The 21919-nt window shown below is 36.6% G+C and overlaps 1 protein-coding gene and 1 non-coding gene across 4 annotated transcripts; both read left to right on the top strand.

The window, feature by feature from the left end:
• Window positions 1-7281: 7281 nt before the first annotated feature.
• Window positions 7282-7393, top strand: LOC138882452 (small nucleolar RNA R71). The gene has a single exon (XR_011404055.1). It is a non-coding gene; the product is annotated as a small nucleolar RNA R71 (small nucleolar RNA).
• Window positions 7394-14454: 7061 nt separating this feature from the next.
• On the top strand, window positions 14455-20841 carry LOC104242793 (uncharacterized). 3 transcript variants are annotated; one of them, XM_009797872.2, is made up of 10 exons: window positions 14455-15244; window positions 15943-16064; window positions 16219-16281; window positions 16708-16797; window positions 16887-17052; window positions 17277-17466; window positions 17700-18538; window positions 18950-19567; window positions 19829-19894; window positions 20340-20841. In XM_009797872.2, the coding sequence occupies exons 1-10, from the start codon at window positions 14669-14671 to the stop codon at window positions 20445-20447; spliced, it is 2838 nt and encodes a 945-aa protein (XP_009796174.1). In that variant the 5' UTR covers window positions 14455-14668; the 3' UTR covers window positions 20448-20841. The 3 variants fall into 3 exon arrangements, with proteins under 3 accessions (XP_009796174.1, XP_009796173.1, XP_009796175.1); XM_009797871.2 differs by having other exon boundaries at window positions 14456-15244; window positions 15937-16064; XM_009797873.2 differs by lacking the exon at window positions 19829-19894 and having other exon boundaries at window positions 14456-15244; window positions 15937-16064.
• Window positions 20842-21919: the final 1078 nt, after the last annotated feature.

The following is a 21919-nucleotide window of genomic DNA, read 5'->3' on the forward strand; positions in this document are numbered from 1 at the left end:
TTCTAACTACACTAAAAATCACTACGCATTGGGTTGCCTCCCAACAAGCGCCTTAGTTAATGTCGTGGCACGACGAATACAACAGATCAATGGGTTGCCTCCCATGAAGCGCCTGATTTAACATTATGGCACGATGCATATAAGAGTATTTAAGGTACGCTCAACATTGGAGGCTCGATCAAATGGGTCACTGACACTGCCTTTGCTTCCTCCATGCCCACATCATGTTTTAATTTATGACCACTGACTCTGAACGTGCGAGAGTCATTACTCGCAGCAATCTCTATGACACCTGTGGGGTTAATTTCAACCACACGAAAAGGCCCTGACATCGTGATTTCAATTTGCCCGAAAATAACCTCAGTCGTGAGTTGTATAGAAATACCATATCTCCAGGTTTAAAATTCCGCTCAACAATATTTTTATCATGTATCATCTTTATTCTCTCCTTGTATAATCTTGTGCTCTCAAAAGCATGGTATCTGAACTCATCAAGCTCGTGCAACTTCGTTACTCTACTTGTTCCCGCAACTTCAATATCAAGATTCGATTGTTTCAATGCCCACCAAGCTATATGCTCTAATTCTACCGGTAAATTACACGCCTTCCTAAACACCAACTTATATGGCGACATGCCAATTAGAGTTTTGAAAGCAGTTCGATAAGCCCAAAGTGCATCATCTAACTTCCTTGACCAATCTGTTCTAGTAGCATTCACAGTCTTAGTCAGCACACTCTTTATTTCTCTATTCGAGACTTCCATTGCCCGCTTGTTTGTGGATGATATGGGTTGGCCACCTTGTGGCGTACATCATACTTCTCCAACAACTTTGCGAAAACTCGATTACAAAAGTCAGTGCCTCCGTCACTGATTATTGCCCTTGGAGTGCCAAATCGGGTGAATACGTTCTTTCTCAAAAAACCAATTACCCCCTTGCATCATTTGTAGGGAGTGCTGCAGCTTCCACCCATTTGGACATGTAGTCCACAGTGACGAGTATGTACTTGTTGCCATGTGAGTTAACGAACGGCCCCATGAAGTTGATCCCTCATACATCAAACACTTCTATCTCCTGAATTGGGATCATAGGCATCTCATGTCGGCGGGAAATATTCCCAGTCTGTTGGCATTCATCATACCTCTTTATCCATAAATGTGAATCTTTGAACAGTGTTGGCCAGTAGAAGCCCGACTCCAAGACTTTCGCATAGTCCTTGCTCCCCCGAAGTGCCAAACATATGGTGACGCGTGACATGCTTACAAAATAGAAGACTGGTCTATCTCGGGGATACATATCCGGATCATGTTATCAACACAAATCCTGAACAGATAAGGCTCATCCCAATAATACATGCGACAATCACGAAAGAACTTTTTCTTTTGAATAGAGGAAAGGTCATAAGGAACAATACCACTCGCCAGGTAGTTTGCAATGTCTCCATACCATGGCGCTTCCTCAAAACTCGTGGCTAGTAGTTGTTCATCTGGAAAAGTTTCCAGAATTTCTTCTACCTCAACCTTCTTTTCAGCTCCTTCCAGCCTAGATAAATGGTCAGCTACTTGGTTCTTTGTTCCCTTTCGGTCACGAATTTTTGAATCAAATTCTTGTAACAGTAGCACCCATCGAAGCAGGCACAGTTTTGACTCCTTCTTCTCGATTAAGTACCTGAGAGCAGTATGGTCAATGTAAACAATTACCTTCGAGCCTATCAGGTATGACCTGAATTTGTCAAATGCAAACACCACTGTCAGCATTCCCTCTAGGTCACAGTGTAATTTAGCTGGGCTCCACTCAGCGTTCTACTTGCGTAGTATATTGGATGCATGATTTTATCTTTTCACCGCCCAAGAACCGCTCCCACAGCATAGTCACTTGCATCACATATCAGCTCAAATGGTTGCTCCCAGTCGGGCACAACTATGATAGGTGTTGTTACCAGTCTCTTCTTTAGTTCCTCAAAATCTACCCTGCAGTCATCAGAAAACACTAAAGGGTGATCTTTTTCAAGTAATTTACACAAGGGGTTAGCAATTTTGGAAAAGTCTTTTATAAATCTCCTATAGAAACCGGCGTGCCCAAGGAAACTTCTGATTGCTTTGATGGAAGTGGGTGGTGGGAGCTTTTCTATCACATCAACCTTTGCATGATCCACCTCAATACCTTTACTTGACACTAGGTGCCCCAAGACTATACCTTCTTGTACCATGAAATGGCATTTTTCCTAGTTGAGTACCAGATTAGTCTCGATACACCTTTTCAAAACTCTTCTCAAGTTCACAAGGCAATCATCGAATGAGTTCCCCACCACTGAGAAGTCATCCATGAAAACCTCCATTATCTCCTCTACCATATCTTTGACGATGGCCATCATGCACTTTTGGAATGTGGCGGGTGCATTGCATAGGCCAAACAACATTCGTCGGAAAGCATAGATTCCATAAGAGCAGGTGAACGATGTTTTCTCTCTATCCTCCGAGGCAATAGAAATCTGATTATACCCTAAGTACCCATCCAGAAAGCAAAAGTGAGACCTCTCTACTGATAACTAGGGATTTTGACGCATTTTATACTCCTTCTTGCTGACGCTTTGATTGTAAATTCATACAAAATAGTCCCAAAAGGCTCATAAGTTGTGCTTAATTGTAGGTTTGATCAACAAAGTGACAAGATGTCAAAGATCAACTCAAAAGGAGTGAAACTTGCACAAGTACCAAAGACAAGACATACTCAAGAAAAACAGGCCGAGTGCGGCCGCACTACACTTTGTGCGGTCTACACTAGGGAGATTCAGAGAGCTGGTATTTTAGGCATTAAGGCAGTGCGGCTGCAGAAGGTTTTGTGCGGTCCTCACTAAAGGCTATGTGGCCGCACTACCATTCTGTGCGGTCCGCAGAGCCAAGGTTTAGAGAGGGTGAGTTGGAGCTTTCAAGCCTATGCGGTCCGCGGTCCAGTTTGTGCGGACCGCACTAGAAGCCTCCACGGTTGCAGTCCATTCTGTGCGGTCCACGGAGCCTGAGTTCAGAGATTCAAGTTTTCAAGTTCAAGAGCCTAGTGCGGCCGCACACCATTTTGTGCAGTCCGCACTAACCCCACAGGGGCATTTTTGTCTAGATTTTCCAGCTTAGTATAAATAGATCCTTTTTCCATTTTTAGGGTATCAGATATTGTAATACAGCAGCTGCGCTCGTGAGACGACTCTTCTTAGCCATTTTGGGCATTTTTACCTAGTTTTCATCATTGCATCTTTGTATTTAACTTAGCAATTAATTAATACTCCCTTTGTTCTAATTTATGTGAACCTATTTCCTTTTTGGTCTGTTCCAAAAAGAATGAACCCTTTCTAAATTTGGTAACAATTTAGCTTAAACTTATAACTCTACCCTTAATGAGAAGCTTTTATAACCACACAAATACTCTAGGGCCCATTTGGACTTGTATAGCACCACAAATTCCAAAAGTCTTCATTTTTTTCTTAAACTTCGTGCCCAGTCAAACAGGTTCACATAAATTGGAACGGATGGAGTATGTGTTTATCTTCATCTATTTCTCTGTTTTTCTCTTCAAGTATGAGTAGCTAAACCCATTAGCTAGGGTTGTGGCTCAACCCTAGTGTGGTCAATTGATGGGTGTTGCAATTTCGGGTTAGATTGACTATGGGTGTTTGTTATTTGGGTCAATTTCATGGTTTAATTACTGAATCAGTGGTTGCAAATACTAGTTTGTACTAAGTTGACTTGGGCTCTTCTTGAGAAAGAGAGCCTAAGTCTCCGAAAGTGATCCAACAAGGAATTGGGATGGACTCAAGAGAATTGATAGTCCTAATTAAAGGGTTAAACCTAGAGAGTAATTCCCGACTTGAACCCTAAGTTGTTTGAGCAAATTTGCATGCCCATTGGTCTTGATAAAGTCAATTGGGCAAAATCACTTGATCCACCGAGAGGTGTAGAGTGGGTAAAGTAGTGCAATGGTTATATCATACTCTCCAATCATGTCAATAGAGCCTTAGTTTCAAATACTCGTCAATTGACCACCTAGGTGGATGCCACTACCCTAGTGCTTTTAGAATATTTGAACAACCCGTAGCATTTAACTTTTAGCTTAACTTACAATTTGTAGTTTGTTAAAAATAGAATTATAAAAGAAAACCCCAAAAATTATGAGAAGTGCAATTTGGAACACTACGCAATCCTAGGCTAAATAGACACTCAATTCCAATTCTAGCTCTCTGTGGATATCGATCCCAACCCAAAATCGGGTAAAAGCTATTGCGACCCTCTCTCGCTACTTATTAGTGGTGCGGAGTTGGCTGCGATCACTTTTTGGCGTCGTTGCCGGGGAGCTAACGGTTTTGGCTATCTATTTAGTTAGTTTTGTGTATTGTTCTTCTTTTCTTCTTTGTTACTTACTTGTTTGTGTCACTACTCAGGTACTAAAATGGCATTGAACAACGCAAATGACCCTCTTGGAAAAGTGATTGCGGGGTAGGAGGTAGATGATGTTGAACACGATGAGGTTCCTCTTGTACCTCAAGGACAACGTAGAGGCCGCAACGCCAATGCTAATCCAAATGACAATATTCCTGACCCTCCTCCACCACTTCTAAGAGTGGCCCAGAGTACTTCTGAACCAGGGTATGCAAGTGCTATTGTCCCACCCAGAATACGAGCGGGCAACTTTCAGATAACTAATGTGATGTTGACCTTACTTGAGCAGCGTGGGAACTTCACGGGCATTGCAGATCAAAATGCCTACAAACATCTCAAGGGGTTCGTGGATACATGATGGGGGAGCAAAAAGGGTAGATACCATGTCTATAGGAATTCTAAATTCTCCATTCTCACATAGATACCATGTCTATAGGTTTCGAATTCTGCACATTCAAACACATATAGATACCATGTCTATAGGTTTTCAAATTCTGCACATTCAAATGCATATAGAAAGCACGTCTATAGGGAATTCTGAATGCCCATTTTCATATAGAAATCATGATCATAGGTCTGCTACTCTGGTCTAGAAATCATGCCTATAGGTCCTTCTAAATCCTGTATATTTATTATCATCTAGAAATTGTGTCTATAAGTATCTGGGAATCTGAATTCTACATATGCATATAGAAAATATGCTTATAGGACCTTTTAAATCATGTGTATTCATTTGCCATCTAGAAATCATGCTCATAAGACTTAAGTGTTCAATTGCATTTAGATACTATGTCTTAAACCAAATTCAGCACCTAGATATCATGCTTTTGCATTTTTACCATACAAGGCTTAAAATCAATTACACGTAGAAAGCATGTCTATAGGAGATATTAATCTAATATGAATCATTTCATTCACGTACAGAACTAAAATCAGTAATAACGAGTATCATCAGTTTCAGAGCCTATAACTTTCGTTAAAGTGTGCTTTCTTTTCATAATCTGATTTCCCCTTTTTACCAGCATGTACTCAGTTTATTATTTTAGACCTTATTATTTCATAGCTTTCCTGAATTCAATAGATACCATACCTATAGGATCTTTGTCCAACACTTATGCAAGCCTTAGGATAAAAGTTATAAACTGAATCTGTTCTATTAACTACAACCAGCATGCAACTGATTCGAGCTTCTTATCTGAAATATGTAATAATCAGTCTACCTCAACCTCTAAGTTCTTTCATATTCAGCATTTAATCAGACCCTAAACAGTACGTGTAAGACATGCTAAATTACGTGCTTCTTTGACTAAAGGAGGTATATCTGAGCCCTTTTGCCTGTTATGTGCTTTCCCCCAATTTGTTATACATGTTCTTGCATGTCGCCTTAGAATTTTGCCTTTGAAACTACAAATAAGCCGATATCCCTTCCATTTAGGATTAGTAGTCCTAAATGCCTCCGGGACTGACAGGATTAGGGCGGGTAATAGCATGCAATGAGTAAACGAGACCATTCTGCGCTTTAATACCTTAATGGGGTGGGAAGGGTAGATATGGATATGATGTCCACGCGATAATGCCATGCATAACCCCTCATTGAGGAGTGATTACCGGACATTGTGTGGGGTGATCCATATTAGTAATAAACCTAGGACCCTCTTTCCTTTATTTGTTATCTCTTTTAAAGAATTTCAAATTTTTTTTAAAGAAAAATCAGCTTTCTTTTAGTTCTCTCCAACTTTATTTGTTTGTAAGCCCTTATGTGAAAATCCCCTATTATTTGAAGATTTATTTGTTTACGTGTTATTGCACCTAAGTTCACAATAATAGTCTGGCCGGTAACCACACTAGTGGATCCTGAGGGATGCCTAACACCTTCCCCTTGGGATAATTTCAAGCCCTTACCCTATCTATGGTTACTCAAATCAAACTCTCTTGGTGTCCTAATGCACCCTAATCATTAAGTGGTGACTCTTCAAATTCAAACCCAATTCCCAAAAGAGAATGAGTTGTCCTCCCAAATGTCATAAACCCGATTTCGCAAGAAAAAGGGGGCGCAACAGTAACGTCCCATGAGGACGATTATTTAGGGCCATGGAAATCTGTCCTAATTAGATCTCAATATTCTTTATCCCTGATTCATGTGAGTCTACTCTGTCAGTTAGTTTTCCAGTGTACCCAATCACTTGTTGCATCATTCCCTCAAGTTTAGCAAACATATCTTCATATCTCACAATATGTTGTTGTGAAGGTTGTTGATAAGCCTGTTGCTGATTTTGCTGGTTGTAACCTTGTTGCCTTTGGTAAGGCACAATTTGACCATGTGGTCACATAGCCCCATGGTTATTGTTGTTGTTTTTGTTATATTGCTGCTGAGCTGGTCTATATTATTGATTCTGCTAACCCCAATTCTGACCACCTGGTCTCGGTCCCTCGTAGTTGGCTACATAATTCATGTTCTCTTGATATTGTTGGTTATCACCTTCAGCACTCCATGAACAGACATATGGTTTATTAATGCATGATATACATAAACACCCATTAGTTGCATCAACTATGTGTACCTGCTGTTTCTGGCCTGATTCATCAATCTTTTTGGTGAGGATGCTCATTTGTGTCAGTAGAGTGGCCATATTTCAGTTATGGAGTTAGTCAGGTGTAACACCACTGAGTGAACCACAGGAGTGATTGGAGCGTTTCTTGTTGTCCATCCTGAGTTTTGTGCCATCTTGTCAAGTAGGATCTTGCTTTCTCTGAACGTTTGGCTCAAAAATGCTCCACCTGCTGAAGCATCAACATTGGCTTTCAAACTATCTGCCAAACCCATATAAAATCTCTGCCCCAACATCTGCTCCGGAATACCATGATGTGGGCACGTACCTAGTAGACCCTTGAATCTCTCCCACGTTTCTTGTAACGTCTCTGTTGGTTTCTGTCTAAAGATCAATATCTCATCAACTTGCTGAGCAGTCTTGTTATGTGGGTGAAATTTGTTCACAAATTGCTTGACTAATTCCTTCCAAGTAGTGATGGAGTTTATGGGGAGTGAATTAAGCCAAGTCTGAGCTGCTCCTGTCATTGAGAATGGAAACAATAACAGATGTATTGCTTCCGATGTCACGTTGTGTTGCCTCTGTGTGGCACAGATTGACAGAAAATTCTTCAAATGCTGCTGAGGATCTTCAACGTATGACCTAGAGAATAGTCCCTTGTTCTGCAATAAATGTAGCATGTTATTTGTGATCTGGAATAAATCTGCTTGTATATGAGGGACTACAATGGCAATTGCTAAGTTGTCAGCGGTGGGTTGCTCCCAATCATATAGTGCTTCTTCTGGCACAAAAGGTACCACACCCTGATCATTTGGGTCATTCACTTTGTTTCTATTGTTTGGGTCATTCACGTTGTCTTTGTTGTTTAGATTATCGTCTTCCATGTCTGGTTCAATTTTTTCGGTTGAGTTCTGTTGTTGTTTGTCTTTCCTGTTTGCAGGGTTCAATGCCTTGAACACCTTCTCCGATCTGATAATGATTCAAACAATTCACTAGTTCTTGAGAAGTTTATAGACATGCACCTGTAACAACCACAACTACAAACGTTAGAATTTCAATGATCAGTTCAAATTGAAGAAAATTGACTACAGTAAGAATTTTTACACTTCTTTTTAACTGTAATAAATAACACCGTTAATTTCCCGGCAACTGTGCCAAAATTTTATCATGCCCAACTATGCCTTATAAAAAGTACAAAGAGGTCGCTATAAATATATTCCGGTTCACAAGTCCGGAGTCGAATCCCACAGGGAATTAAAACCTATCAATCATAGCTATTGGACTCACAGAAATTTACGTATTCAATCTTCGGAGATATTAAGTAATAAATTGGATGTTTACTAACTAAATATTACGTAATGCAAATGCAGTAATAAATAACTAACTACAAACAGTTTGTAAGCAAGAATGAGAATGATCTAAGGTTCTGATTTTCCCTCTTGTCGAAATCCTTTCCGCTATGTTTGCTATAAATTTGTCTAAGTTTTCTCTATCGATCATGAGTACTCTGACTGTTGTAACTCTCTCCCGAGTAAATAAAATAATATACTAGACATATTCTCCCAAATTCCGCTAGCTGGCCTTAGTTACAACTCACTTAGATCGCACCCAAGATTTCGTTATCCCTAATCCCACCTTTAAACCCTTCATATTGATCCCTCATATACGTTAGGAGTGGTGTTGTTCAACAACTACCTAACTATGCACTCTCTCCCGAGTAATATATACTAAATAGGTATAGTCGATTGAGGGCCCTTCAATCAACAACAATCACAATATAGTTGAACAAACAGAAAAAATACTATGAGAAATCTATATTAACATAAAAAGAAATTCATTCTCCAAGAGGTTCCATCAAAACCCCAGATTAAGAGTTTATCTATGCATAATAGTTTTCACAATCATAACAATAGAATTCATCATCAATGATAAAAACAAGAGGAAGAAAGGTAAAAACTCTATGCCGAATCTTCCGCCTTGCTTCTTGCATATTCTTGCCTTCAAAAACCTTTCAAAAACCTCGATATCTTCTTTTAGGGCGAGCTGGGCTTCTTATAGGTCAAGAAAAGTCGCCTCTGAAGTTACGAATTTACCCCTGAAATAAAAATCCTCGGTGGAACGAGCGCGGCCTCGGATGGGCCACGCATATCGACTTCCATTCTGCCTGACGAGCGCGGCCGCGGATGGCCCGCGCTCCTGGATTTCAGTTTTGCCTTCTATTTTTCCTTCTTCTGTGAGCGCTCACTTCCGATTGGACTTCGTTGCTCTAAATTAACTCCAAAGCACTCTTTAATGTCCTCATAGCCAAGATTCGCTCCGGCAAAGCACAAAGTTCATAGTTAGAGCCATTTGTTGTCATTTAACATCCATATAACAATAAAGTATAGCCAAATTGGAGCGTAAATGGTAGCTAAACTACATAATTCTAGCCTACTATCAAGTTGCACCGGTGTCTATCCACCATTTGACTTGATTTTCTGCTACAAATGCTTCTTTGACCATCGCTAGAAGTTCATCATTTTATTGTGGTTGACTTTTCCTTTCTTCGTTTTAGCTTTAAGAATTTTACAATCACGAGCATAATGACCAATTTTATGATAATGATAACACTCACTTGACTTAGAATTAGCACTAGTACGCTTAAAATTTTTACTTTTCTTTATCTTTGTAATTTTATTGTTATCTAGTTCCCTTTTGGTTGATTTATCTTCAACCACATGAGCTTTCATGACAAGTTCCTTAAAAATATTAGTGTCACGATTTCTAGTCTCTTGTTCAATTTGCAAATGTTACAATAATTGTTCAAGAGTCAAATTTTCTTATGTAAAAGTTTACTTCTGTACTCTTTCCATGACAGAGAAAGTTTTGAAATAATAGCACCGACATGAAAGTTTTCATCAAGATTAATTCCAGATATAACAATTTTATTAGTTATAAACTGGAATTCTTGCACTTGATCAGTGATTGACTTGTCATCAATCATCTTGAATTCCATATAATCTGAAACAAGAAACTTCTTTGAGCTCGCCTCTTCTGGCAAATAAATAGTTTGAAGTGTATTCCAAAGTTCTTTGGCAAATTTGCACTTGGCATAATATTGATCACAATATTTATTAGTCATTGCTCCAAGAGTATAATTCGTGCATAAATAATCATCATCTTGCCACTTAAGAATTTGTTTTCTAATCGAAGTAGCCTCATTAGTTGCTACCTCAGAATTAGGAGCATTGGGACAAGGTTGTTCAAGAACATACGTTAACTTCAAATGTCGTAGAAAGAATTCCATCTTTCCACGCCATCTAGGAAAGTCTTTGCCATCAAATATTTCAAAATTTGGATTTGGCAAAGATGGAACACCACTCGAAATTGTTGTAGTAACCATAGAGACAATTATCTTCAAATTTTTATAACAAGAATTACAACAATATTAGAAAATAAACTTGCTTGGCTTAGAGGCACGTAGAGATAACGTTTCTTGAAGATAGCTGGAGTCTCTTCCACGAGCAAACGGAATAATAAATAACAACTCTATCTCCGGGATTCAACTAAGCCACACAACAAGTAGCATTCAAGAATGTTGCTCTTCTATTCTTGAATCTATGATTTCACCATTTGATCAATGTCTCTTGTAATATTTTAAGGGAAAAGTAGTATTTTTGAATTGCTTATATTTTCCAAAAAAAATCAGCCCTATTTATAGGCTAAAGACTCTTGAAAGATAAGTTTATTATTTAATAAGTTCATGAATATATTCATGAATTTGGAAGATCAAATGTATTTGCTAAAACCAAAACATATGTAGTAAATCATGTTCATTCACTTTTAAAAAATAAGTCTCTTATAAATACATTAATTTATCAAATACATTATTTCAAATTTATTGAAACACTTATTCCAACATTTCTTTGGAAAAGAGTCCTCCATTTGGATCATAATATCACACGTTTTTCAATTCTTTCATGGTCATTTCTTTTATTTGAGCTTTTCCATTTTATTTGTTACTCTATTTTGAACCCTTGGGAAAAACTAAACAAAAGTCTCAAATATTTGGTGGTGCGTATTATTGGCAAATTTTAGAAAAAGAATTGGAAACAATTTATTTTCTTTATGAAAATGCTATTATGGTTATAAAAGATGTTATGGCCTTATAGGCAAGTAGTTACTATAGAAATAATGGTATCCATTTTTACAATTAAAAGATTAGTAAATGTATATGACTGCAAAGAGTGGTCCCATGTTCATGATACACTCTCAAAGAATTCTTTACAGGCAAAATATATAGTTTACTCATCGACCTTGCAGCGAAATTCTTGTTACACACCTTTCATTTCTGAATAATTTTTTACACACTCAATCTTTTAAAAGTGTATCTAAAACACACCACTTTTGTGCTTGACCAATTTTTTCAAATAATGTGAAAGTCACGTCCTAATAGGGTCGTGACAGGTATCATCGACTTTAAAAAGGAAAAAAATATATTAAAAATTACCATTAAAACCCATCTTCTTCATCTTCCCATTTTATATCTTAAGTACCATTTTTGTTGTCATCGTGATTTTTTGTGAGAAAGTTTCCTACAACAACAACACTCAACCACACTATCTAAAAAACTAGGCGAAAACAATCGATCAACAAATTGAGTTCAACAACTCAATAATCAACAAGACCCAATTGAATTTTCAAGCTTTTTTCGATACGCCAATAATGGTGGATTCTAGATTTTTTCACCAAACCTTCAATATTATTCTTAAAGCTTTTAAATCTATCACAAATAAATAGTTTTCATAATATTTGAATAATAAACGAACGAATTTCGCTCAATTTAAGATATAAAATTTTATGTTCTTTCAAAAAGTCTATTTGGGAAAGAAGATGAGTGGGAGGGTGGTCTGAGAAAGAAGACCAGAGGGAGGGGGCAGGGGAGACAAACAATAGGATTTTTTTACGGGCTTCACGTACTTTTTTTGTGTGTAAACACGTAAGTGCTATCTAGTCAAAAATAGTGTGTCTTAGATATATTTTTAAAAGGTTGAGTGTGTTAAAGATTTCCCGCAAAGAAGAGACGCGTAACAAGAATTTCGCTCCAAGGTTATGGGTAAACTATGTATTTTGCCTTCTTTATAATATACTTACAAAAAGTCAAATTCATGAGTAAACCATTACCATTTTTTTAAAAAAAAAAAATACTGAGTAGTATTCAAATTTACTTGCACATCGCAAGTTTTTTAAAAAATTTTTTTATGTATATTGCTATTATCCACCAGCATAGGTGTTAAATAACTTTGTTCTTCAAAAGCTTAACAACAATAACAACCCAGTAAAATTCCAATAGTGTGTACGCAAACCTTACTCTTACCCCGATGGGGAATAGAGGCTATTTTCGATAGACCCTCGGCTCAGGAAAACGAAAATAAAACAAGAAGAAATAATATATCAGCATCGTCAACAGAAACCATAGAAATAATACAAATCATAAAAACCATAAAATAGATGGCATGCAATAACAATAACCAGTAATCAAAGCTATGAAAAATAAAAAAGATAGTGTAGACATAATAATAACCACTAGCCGTCTAAGAATAACCCTATCAAACCAGCCTCACCCCCGGTATGAAGTAGAAAAAGTTCAACTACTCCTTAGCCTACAACCCTAATGCTCGACCTCCAAACTTTCCTATCAAGGGTCATATCCCCTGAAAATTTGTAGTCGTGCCATGGCTTGATCACCTCTACCGTACCCACCAAAGCCAACCGTTCACACCTCCTTCAAAAGCTTAAACATATAAAAATAAATCGCGAAACACTATCGATTCATGTCTTTCAAATTCCAAAAGTTATAGATTCACATCAATTATAGAATTTTAAGGTATCTTAGCTGAAAATTACCCTACTTTTGAAAAAATGCGCAGTGCGCGAACTCAAACCATGTCAAATTATAATTTAGGTTATTTGAATTATGCGTAGATAACCTTAAAATATAAATTTTTCAAAGAAAAATTATATATAATCATCTATATTAATTAAGAAGCGGGAATTAATCTCTCTATATATATGTAATAATCCAATCCCTTAATTTGAGGATTTGTATTTTATTTCGCTATCAATATTAAAGAATACTACACATATTATGTTGTGATGTGTCTTGTTTACGCATATTAAATCAATTCTTACTAACATTTTAAGATCATACAAATGAATATATTTCTCCATCAGGAAAAGTCAATAATCACAATCTCCAGGTATATGTTGCCTAGCCTTTGCTTTTACAACTGTCATTTTTGATGGCTTTAATTAAAGAATAGAACCTAACAACTTGGACTAAAAAAAGTTAATGAATCTTATTCTGTCTATTGTTGCCGAGTACCAACCCTATGAACAACTTAGACATGAAGTATTGGATGGGGGTGGGTCGAACTGGGGGGTGGGTTGAACTGGGGTGTGGGTGTGGGGCGGGGGGGAATGGTGGGGGCAGAAAGTGATCCTCTATTATTAAATATTAATCTTGAAAGATTCCACAAAAAAATCAGGTCCACAAGAATCAAAATTGTATCTTTATAATTCACAATTTGTGATTTTGTGAAAATATGGAATAAAATATTTGACATGGACAATCTTCTATATTAGCTATTCCAGTTAATTTTTAATTTTAAAAAAAATAAAAATAGTGTTCGGATTCGCTTGTGCGCACCTTAATTATATTTCCGAGTACTTATCACCTTCTACAACCGTAGATACCGAATAATTTTACTCATTAATAGTTAAACATATGAGAAAAAAACCATGACAATCTTAAGACCGTGGAAAGTCATCAATTTAGGTTAAAAAACATTAAAATATCTGATAAAGTTATAAAACAATTACAAGGAAATCAAAAGAAAGAAAAATAGAAGTTAAACAACCACCCTTGACCCCATTAAACAGTTTATTACCTTAGTCTTAATTACTATCTCTGTTGACTAAGAAACCATTAGTTGAACTAGCTAGACAGGTAGTTACAATTTAAGAACCTATATATTACCAGTTCCAAACTACTCCCATCATAATTGTAAAAAAAAAATATCCCTCATATTTTTTATATATATAAACACATAATATAACCCCTCCCTAAAAAGGCGAAGACAAGATATTCACCAAGGAAATTCAACATCTATTATATATTCATAAAAAAAAAGTTAATCTTATATATGCAGTGTAATTTTTCGGCATAAAAAAATTGAACACGTGAAAAAATCAACGAAACTCAAGATCTATTATATATATACATACATAAAAAGTTGACCTTATATGCAACAACCCAATAAAATTCCATAAGTGGGGTATGGGGAGGTAGAGCGAACGCATACCTTACCCCTTGAGTACAGAGGCTATTTCCGGAGGACCCTTGGCTCAAAAGATGAAAAGATACAATAGATCCATACTAGCAACAGCAACAAGCCAGCAAAAGTTGACCTTATACATGCAGCGTAATTTTTTGTCTTCTGCCCCTAGCCCCCCACCCCCACACACACAACACACACTCCCAACTCCCCTAGCCTGCCCCTATGAAGAATATTGGCTAGAAGTATGTCTTACTTCCAAAAATGGTACCTGTTGTCCTTAGAATGGTGCCAGAGTTAAGTCTATTTTACTATAGCCCATAACTAGATAACTGTTGTTAGCAGTATATGCATATCTTATTCATGATCCAAGAACCATGTTATTCAAGTTCTATTGTTTCTATCTCATGTTCTTGTCCATTTTCATTATCTTGTCATCATTAAGCTGTGTTAGTATTTCAGATTCTGAGTCAGAATCTTGGTTTGTGCACCAATATGTAAGACAAACTCAGAGAAAATTTGAGCAGAAAACCAACAACTTTTGGGAATATGATGAGCAATCCAAGAGTTGGGTACAAGTGAATTTGCCTTATGACTTAGTTTCTTGTTTCAATAATAACTGTACAAAAGCCAATAGAATTATTGATCAGATTACTGATACTACTACTACTTATCAAGAACCTGAAAAAAGGGAGATATTTACAAAAGTTAAGGATGAGGAGAGTTGTTCTTATTCAAATCTTCCTTTGAGAAAAAGAGTTTCTTTGACAAAAATGTCTGAGATATCTATTTGGATCACTGGTATAAGTGGGTCAATTTTTGAAAGATTTTGGAATGGATTGCTTTGGGTAATAGCACCTCATGATTTGCCATTATCAGCAGGATATGCAGTTTCTGTTTTTATTGTCAATCAGACAGTTCTTGCTTTATCAGAATCAGGAAACCTTTATCAGGTAATCATTAAGCATCCAAATAGACTACAAATAAGCATGTAAACAATCATTCAACTTTTTGATAAAATTTTGGTGAATATCATAATATGATTCTCTTTTCTACTGATGCGGAAATATATGGAGCGACATGGACAGTGATGATTCATATAGCAGACCTCGACTTGCTTGGAGTTGAAGCGCAGTCATTGTTGTTGTATTAGATTATGATTCTCACTCATACTTGTTGTTTATCTTCCTCTGATCTAAATTTTAGTGAATATCAGATTATAATTCTCTTTTATAATGATGGACTGATATGGGCTTAAATGGAGCGACGTGGACATTGAGGATTCATATAGTCAACCCCGACTTAGGATTGAGGTGTAACTGTTGTTGTTGTTGTTGTTGTTGTTGTTGTTGTTGTTGTTGACCTGTTGTTTTTGTTTTATCAAATTATAATCCTCAGTCAAATTTGCTGTTTATCTTTGGTGTGAATTTTAGAGAATATCTTATTATAATCCTCCTATATAATATTGGACTAAGACGGACTTAAATGAAGCGATATGTACAGTGAGTATTCATATAGCTGAGTCCCAAGATGTTTGGAATTGAAGCGCGGTTGTTTTTGTTGTTGTATCAGTTAAAATTTTCAATAAAATTATGCTCTTTATCTTCCTTTAGTGCAAAAAGGGTAATCTATATTTTCCCCTCAGTTGCAGTTAAGTAATGATCAGCCAGTTTGGATTGATATTACGTCACCAAGCGATCGCCTACCAAGTACAGAAACAACACAAAGTTCTGTAATTCAAATTGTATCAGGAGTTGTCTCCAATGATAGGAAGTGAGTATAGAATATTCAATCCAACTATTTGATTTCCATATTGAGGATTATCTTGAGGAAAAAACAAAGTTAAATTATGTTAGTGCAGATAGTTGTGACTTGTGAGCTCCAGGGCTAAAGCTAATAAGACCTTGAATTTGTGCATCAACATCAGGAGAATATATTTCTGCACAAAGATTGGAACTTTATTAGAACTCTCTGAGGTTGATCCTCTAAGGTAAGAACAACTTATGCATATCACACACTAAGTTACTTTTTATTTTCTATAATGACCGACAGAATGGACGAAGAGGAGCCTTGGCGTAACTTGTAAAGTTGTCGCCAAGTGACTAGGAGGTTATGGATTCGAGCCTTGGAAACAGCCTCTTGCAGAAATGCAGGGTAAGGCTGCGTACAACAGACCCTTGTAGTCTGGTCCTTCCTCGAACCCCGCGCATAGCGAGAGCTTAGTACACTATGCTGCCCTTTTTTACTGATAGAATGGACGCAAATTTTTGTTTTTAGTACTGTGCAAAGTCAGAATGTTATATGCACAAGCCAAGAAGCTAGGAGAGAAAATGCGCGAACTAGGTAGCAAGAATGATTTTTTGCTATAGAATATATAATGGAGTTTGCTAAACTGTCTGTTTACATATGTAATTAGGTGGACAGATCATGGAAAACCTCCAGGAGGAAATGTTGCAGCAATCGCGGACGCATCTACATTTAGATCAGAAGTAGTCTTTACTATAAGGTGAAACAGCAAAAAGATCCTAGTTCTTTTGTTTCAGCATCATTCCAATAACCTCTGTAACTTTGTCTAATGGTAATGTTTTGTTTCAGTACTGCAGGCGATCTTTATGAATATGATGAGAGATCAAGACCGTCGTGGAAGAAGCATATAAGAAAAGAATCTTCTGCTCAAAATACTTCTTTAAAACCATCTCTAGGTTGCAGTTTACAAGGAGTGAATGGAGCTATATCAAAATCCCTATTTCTCTTGACTAAGGTGCAAGATCTTGTTTTGTCCATCGCCTGCACTTACAAATTTAGTTTAAGAAAACAGAATACTGTACTAAGATAACTATGCTGCAACAGTCACTTTGATCAAGCGAAGTGATTTTCTTGTTTCGCTTTCATGTGTATAAAATCCTATCATGGCATCACTATCTAATTAGGTGCTAACATATCGTGTTTTGGCTTTCTTTTCTTATAAATTTCAAACATATGAAGGGAGGATATTTGATAGAGAGACGGTTACAGCAAAGGAAATGGAAATGGATCAATCATGGAAATCCGAAAGATCATATCCTCTCTTCCATTACATGTCTTTCTGAAGTAAACTTGGCTGAAAATGCAAACTCATTGTTTCTAACAACTGCAGCTGGTTACATTTTTGAATATCGAATTCCAGATCATTCAGGTTCGTCTTTAACGTACCTGTATTCTCTTTATAAATGTGTGAATTCGTTGCTGAGCAACCGATAAAGTATTCAATGATTTGAACCTTAAACAAACATCAATATTTTGATGCTTCGTCGCTACACTTCTTAATATATGCTACCATAAAAAGTAAACCAAATGAAACAAAATTCATGTAGTTCTAGTAAGTTTTGTAAATCTGCCTTGAAAATTGGATATTCGACGTGAATACAGGCATTGAACAAGATGATGATATTACGGAAAGTTGGATTAATCATGTTTATCCTCCTCATGCCAAGGCTGCAAGAGGAATTCCAGGAGTGCAATTACAAACTGGCAGAATTATTTTTCTACTTGATGATGGTAGGCTCGGAGAACTTCACCTATCCGGCCTCGGTGGTGAAAATTCAGGACCACATTATCAGGTTAATGCGAGAAGAAAATCATCACAGAAATATGTCTGGTCTATAATAGATGCACCAGAAACTGAAGGATGGAATGCAGAATATTGTACTGAAGAACATGGACCGTCGAATTGCATTGCAGGCATCAAAGATGAAACCACCGAACAAGATCTCACAACATCAAACGCGAGAAGGCGAAGGAGTAACAAAGAACAGCAAAGTTACATATCAATTGATATGTCAGCTAAGAAGGGTGCTGAACCTGAGGAAGACTACAATATCCCGGATAAATGGATCAACACTAATTTCCGTCTGAGGGTGATGCACGAAGGGAAATCGTTCTTCCTAATAACAAACGATGGTATGATTTACGAGAATCTAAATTCTGAAAATGTATGGTTCTGGCTTAGGCATGATCATTCCACAGCTATTAGAGGTGCCCTTGGAAACTATATTGGAAGTTTGTTTTTGGTTGACGAGCAAAGGAATTTGCTCATCCGAGAAAGGAACGGTGATGAACTCGCATGGATAAATTGCACTGCTATGAGGAAAGGAAGACAAGTAATTGGAGGTCCTCCATGGGATGATCTACCAGGGAAATATCGAAAAGTTACTAAAGAAGATGCAGTTTTCTTTGTAAGCAAAAGTGGGAGATTGCTACAATTCACAGTAAGTAGCATTATACTATGTCTACTTGTCTAGTTTCGCGGTCCAAAAAAGGGTGAGTATCGTAAAGAAAACGAGTGGAATTAAGCATATAAAAGGCCAGACTGGTGCACTAAGCTTCCGCTATGCGCGGGGTCCGGGGAACGCAACCTTACCCTGCATTTACGCAAGAGAATGTTTTCACGGCCTCTTGCAGTCTAAATAATGATAAAATGAAGGCTAAAATGAGTGGCATTAAGCATATATTGGATTCAAAATCTTGAACTTTCAAAGCGTCCATTCAAAATAGTGACAAAATGAAGGCCAAAATGAGTGGCACTAAGCATTTATTATATTCAAAGTCTTGAAATTTCAAAGCTTCCAATCTATATAGTGATAAAATGAAGGCTAAAGAGTCATAAACTGTTTCTATAGGTTGCACTGAGAAAGTTCAAATGGAAAGATTGTCGATATCCAGGCAACGCGAAGATTGCAAGCATTGCTGATCAAGAGCTGCTCCGAGAGAACGTGGTGTTTGTCATTGGAAGGAACGGACGCTTATACCAGTATAACAAAGTCACCGGATTATGGCACGAGCATTACCAGTCTCAACATTTGGTTCTATCGAGATCTCCTGGAACTGCAATGAGGTTATCTTCACTGTCACTACAGGGTTCTCTTTTCATGCTATCGGAAGATGGTGGACTAGTCGAGTATCAATGGAATCCATTGTCCAACGGATGGAATTGGATAGAACACGGAACGCCTGATCCAAGTGTTATCCTTGTTGGTTCACCAGGACCATGTTTCAAAGGTGCTCATTTGTTCTTAATAGGTTCAGATGGGAAAGTTTATCTTAGGTTCTTGGACAATGGGACATGGAAATGGAGAGGCTGTGGCTTTCCATATATGAAAAATAAAGTCGAGGAAAATGAAGAACATGTTTCTGACCCTCATGATTGTAAAGAAACTTGTACTTACGACGATCTTGCAGCTCGCTTAGAGAAAACTGAAGAAAAATTGCAAGCTTTAAACAAAAACTGCGACTCCAAGGTTAGTGTTTATCGGCAATATTTCCTCTAGTGGCTTCATGATTCTTTGGACTATGTTACGTGGACTCTCCGTCTTCCCTGGATGTAAACTGTTGTTGTATGTTGCCGTACTGGTGTCAGATCCTCCAAATATAATACATTTTGGAGGATATGATACAGGTACAACGACATTTTTGGAGGATCCGAACAACATAACATACACGTGAGTTCATGCAACAAAGTCTATAAATGTTGTCATGAGTTGACATTGGTCTATAAACAGGTGGCATCGACAAGACCAATTGCTCATACTGAAAATTCAGTCATATTTGAGCTCAGAGATGGCAGAGTAAGTAAACTTGATCTCTACTCAGTATTAAAGCCAATTACTTATATATAAAAGCCTAAGATTGTTAAATGGAGTTAGCAAATTTAAACAATCACTATAACTGCGGGGCCTAAGCCAGCTTGCACGCACCTGAGTTATTCTACCAGTATCTACTATCTCCCACTAACACATTATACTGGATAACCCTATCCACCAATATTTAGGTAGATGGGAAAAAACCAATTAGCATTTTTTTTGTCTCTACTGAGATTTGAATCATGATCTCCATAATTTATGTTGCTCGGACTCTTCGAAAATGTCGCCGAGGGCGTCACGGATCCTCCAAAAGTAGTGTATTTTCGGAGGATCCGACACGGGTGCGACAACATTTTGAAGAATCCACGCAACTAGCCCATAATTCGACACTGTGCATTAAAAATTATTGACAAGAATATATCATTCTTAGTTGGCAGAAATGCGACGGAATGGAGATACAGATTGGAAATGGTCACGTACCATTGGCACTCCTACTAGCCTTTGCATATCAAATATCTGGGCAACTTTAGCATCATAACATGAAAACACACTGTCAACAATAGCTGCAGGACAGGGAAATGATCAAGAAAAGCAACAACTATACATGTAAATATATACAAGAAAAACCAACAGAAATTAGAAAATAAACAAACTTGTACAGTTTATAAACATATCTCTTTCTACAGAAACTGTATTAAAGTCCTAAAATGCATCTAACTCTACAGCTTATGCATTTTTTTAGAAACCTATGTTATATAGCTCGTTTACAAGTATGTTTCTGATACGGGTGCATGTTCACTTTTACCCGCGCCAGAAACTATTTACATTTGATAGCCGAAAAAGTGTATAAATTTTTTGTATATAATATACAAAATATATATATACGGGTGCATGTTCACTTTTACCCCGCGCCAGAAACTATTTACATTTGATAGCCGAAAAAGTGTATAAACTTTTTGTATATAATATACAAAATATATATATATATATATATATATATATATGCTATTATTTTGAGAGCGGCTATACAACATCATTTTCCCAATTATAATTGTATCTAGTTTTTTTCATATATTTTAGTGTAATTCGAAGAACTGAAATATTTACGCTCATATCATACCTGTTCAACAGAGGTACAAAAGAAAAGGGTTTGTGATATTACTGTTATGGTAGTTAAAGTTACTTTAAAGTGACAAAAATAAAGTTGAGTAATTTTTTTGTGATAATGAATAAAGTTCAATGACCACATGAAATTTATCTAAGATAATTTCATTTAATAATTAATAAATTAAAATAAAATAGTTGAAATTTAAAGATCTTGGATTCGAATCCTTTAAAAAAATCCTATAGAAACTACAGATGTATCATGTATACCACTTCATAATTAATATTATCTATATGCTAATGTGTCAGAAAATGTATCTTAAGTACTGCAAATATCATTCCATTGCGAAAAATGAAAAGCAAAAGGTGAATTATGTATAAATAGTTTAATTAATATCTATCGTTAGCTACCACGCCCATAGGGTGCTAAGTTTTCTTTTTAATATTTTTTTACGAGGATACTATTGTGTGTATTTGTGACAGGGCTAGATTTAAGAAGAAAATAGAGTACTAATCTTCACTTCACCAAATTTGGCAAAAGAACTCATGTCACTCCCTTGAAAAATTGCAGGACTTGTTAGATATTATAAAGGTTGAGTGTGCTTGATTGCCTAATTATGTGGGCCTATACCATTGAATTAACTTATATTCATTCGCCTTAAATGTTTATGTCAAATCAATAATTTAACTTTAGCTATTATAAAATGAAGTGAGAAATGTATATAAATACAAAAGATACATGTCCGTTGTTTATTGATTTGATGATTTGACGGAAATGTAAGTCTTTCTTTGTTTCATTTTATTTGTCGTAATTTGATTTGATATAAAATTTAATAAAAAAATATTTATAAAACTTATGATTTTATATATTCTGTAATATTTTTATGACTTTAAAATTTTTGAAAA

This window comes from Nicotiana sylvestris, chromosome 11, assembly GCF_000393655.2.
Source record: "Nicotiana sylvestris chromosome 11, ASM39365v2, whole genome shotgun sequence".
In the NCBI taxonomy this organism is placed as follows: Eukaryota; Viridiplantae; Streptophyta; class Magnoliopsida; order Solanales; family Solanaceae; genus Nicotiana; species Nicotiana sylvestris.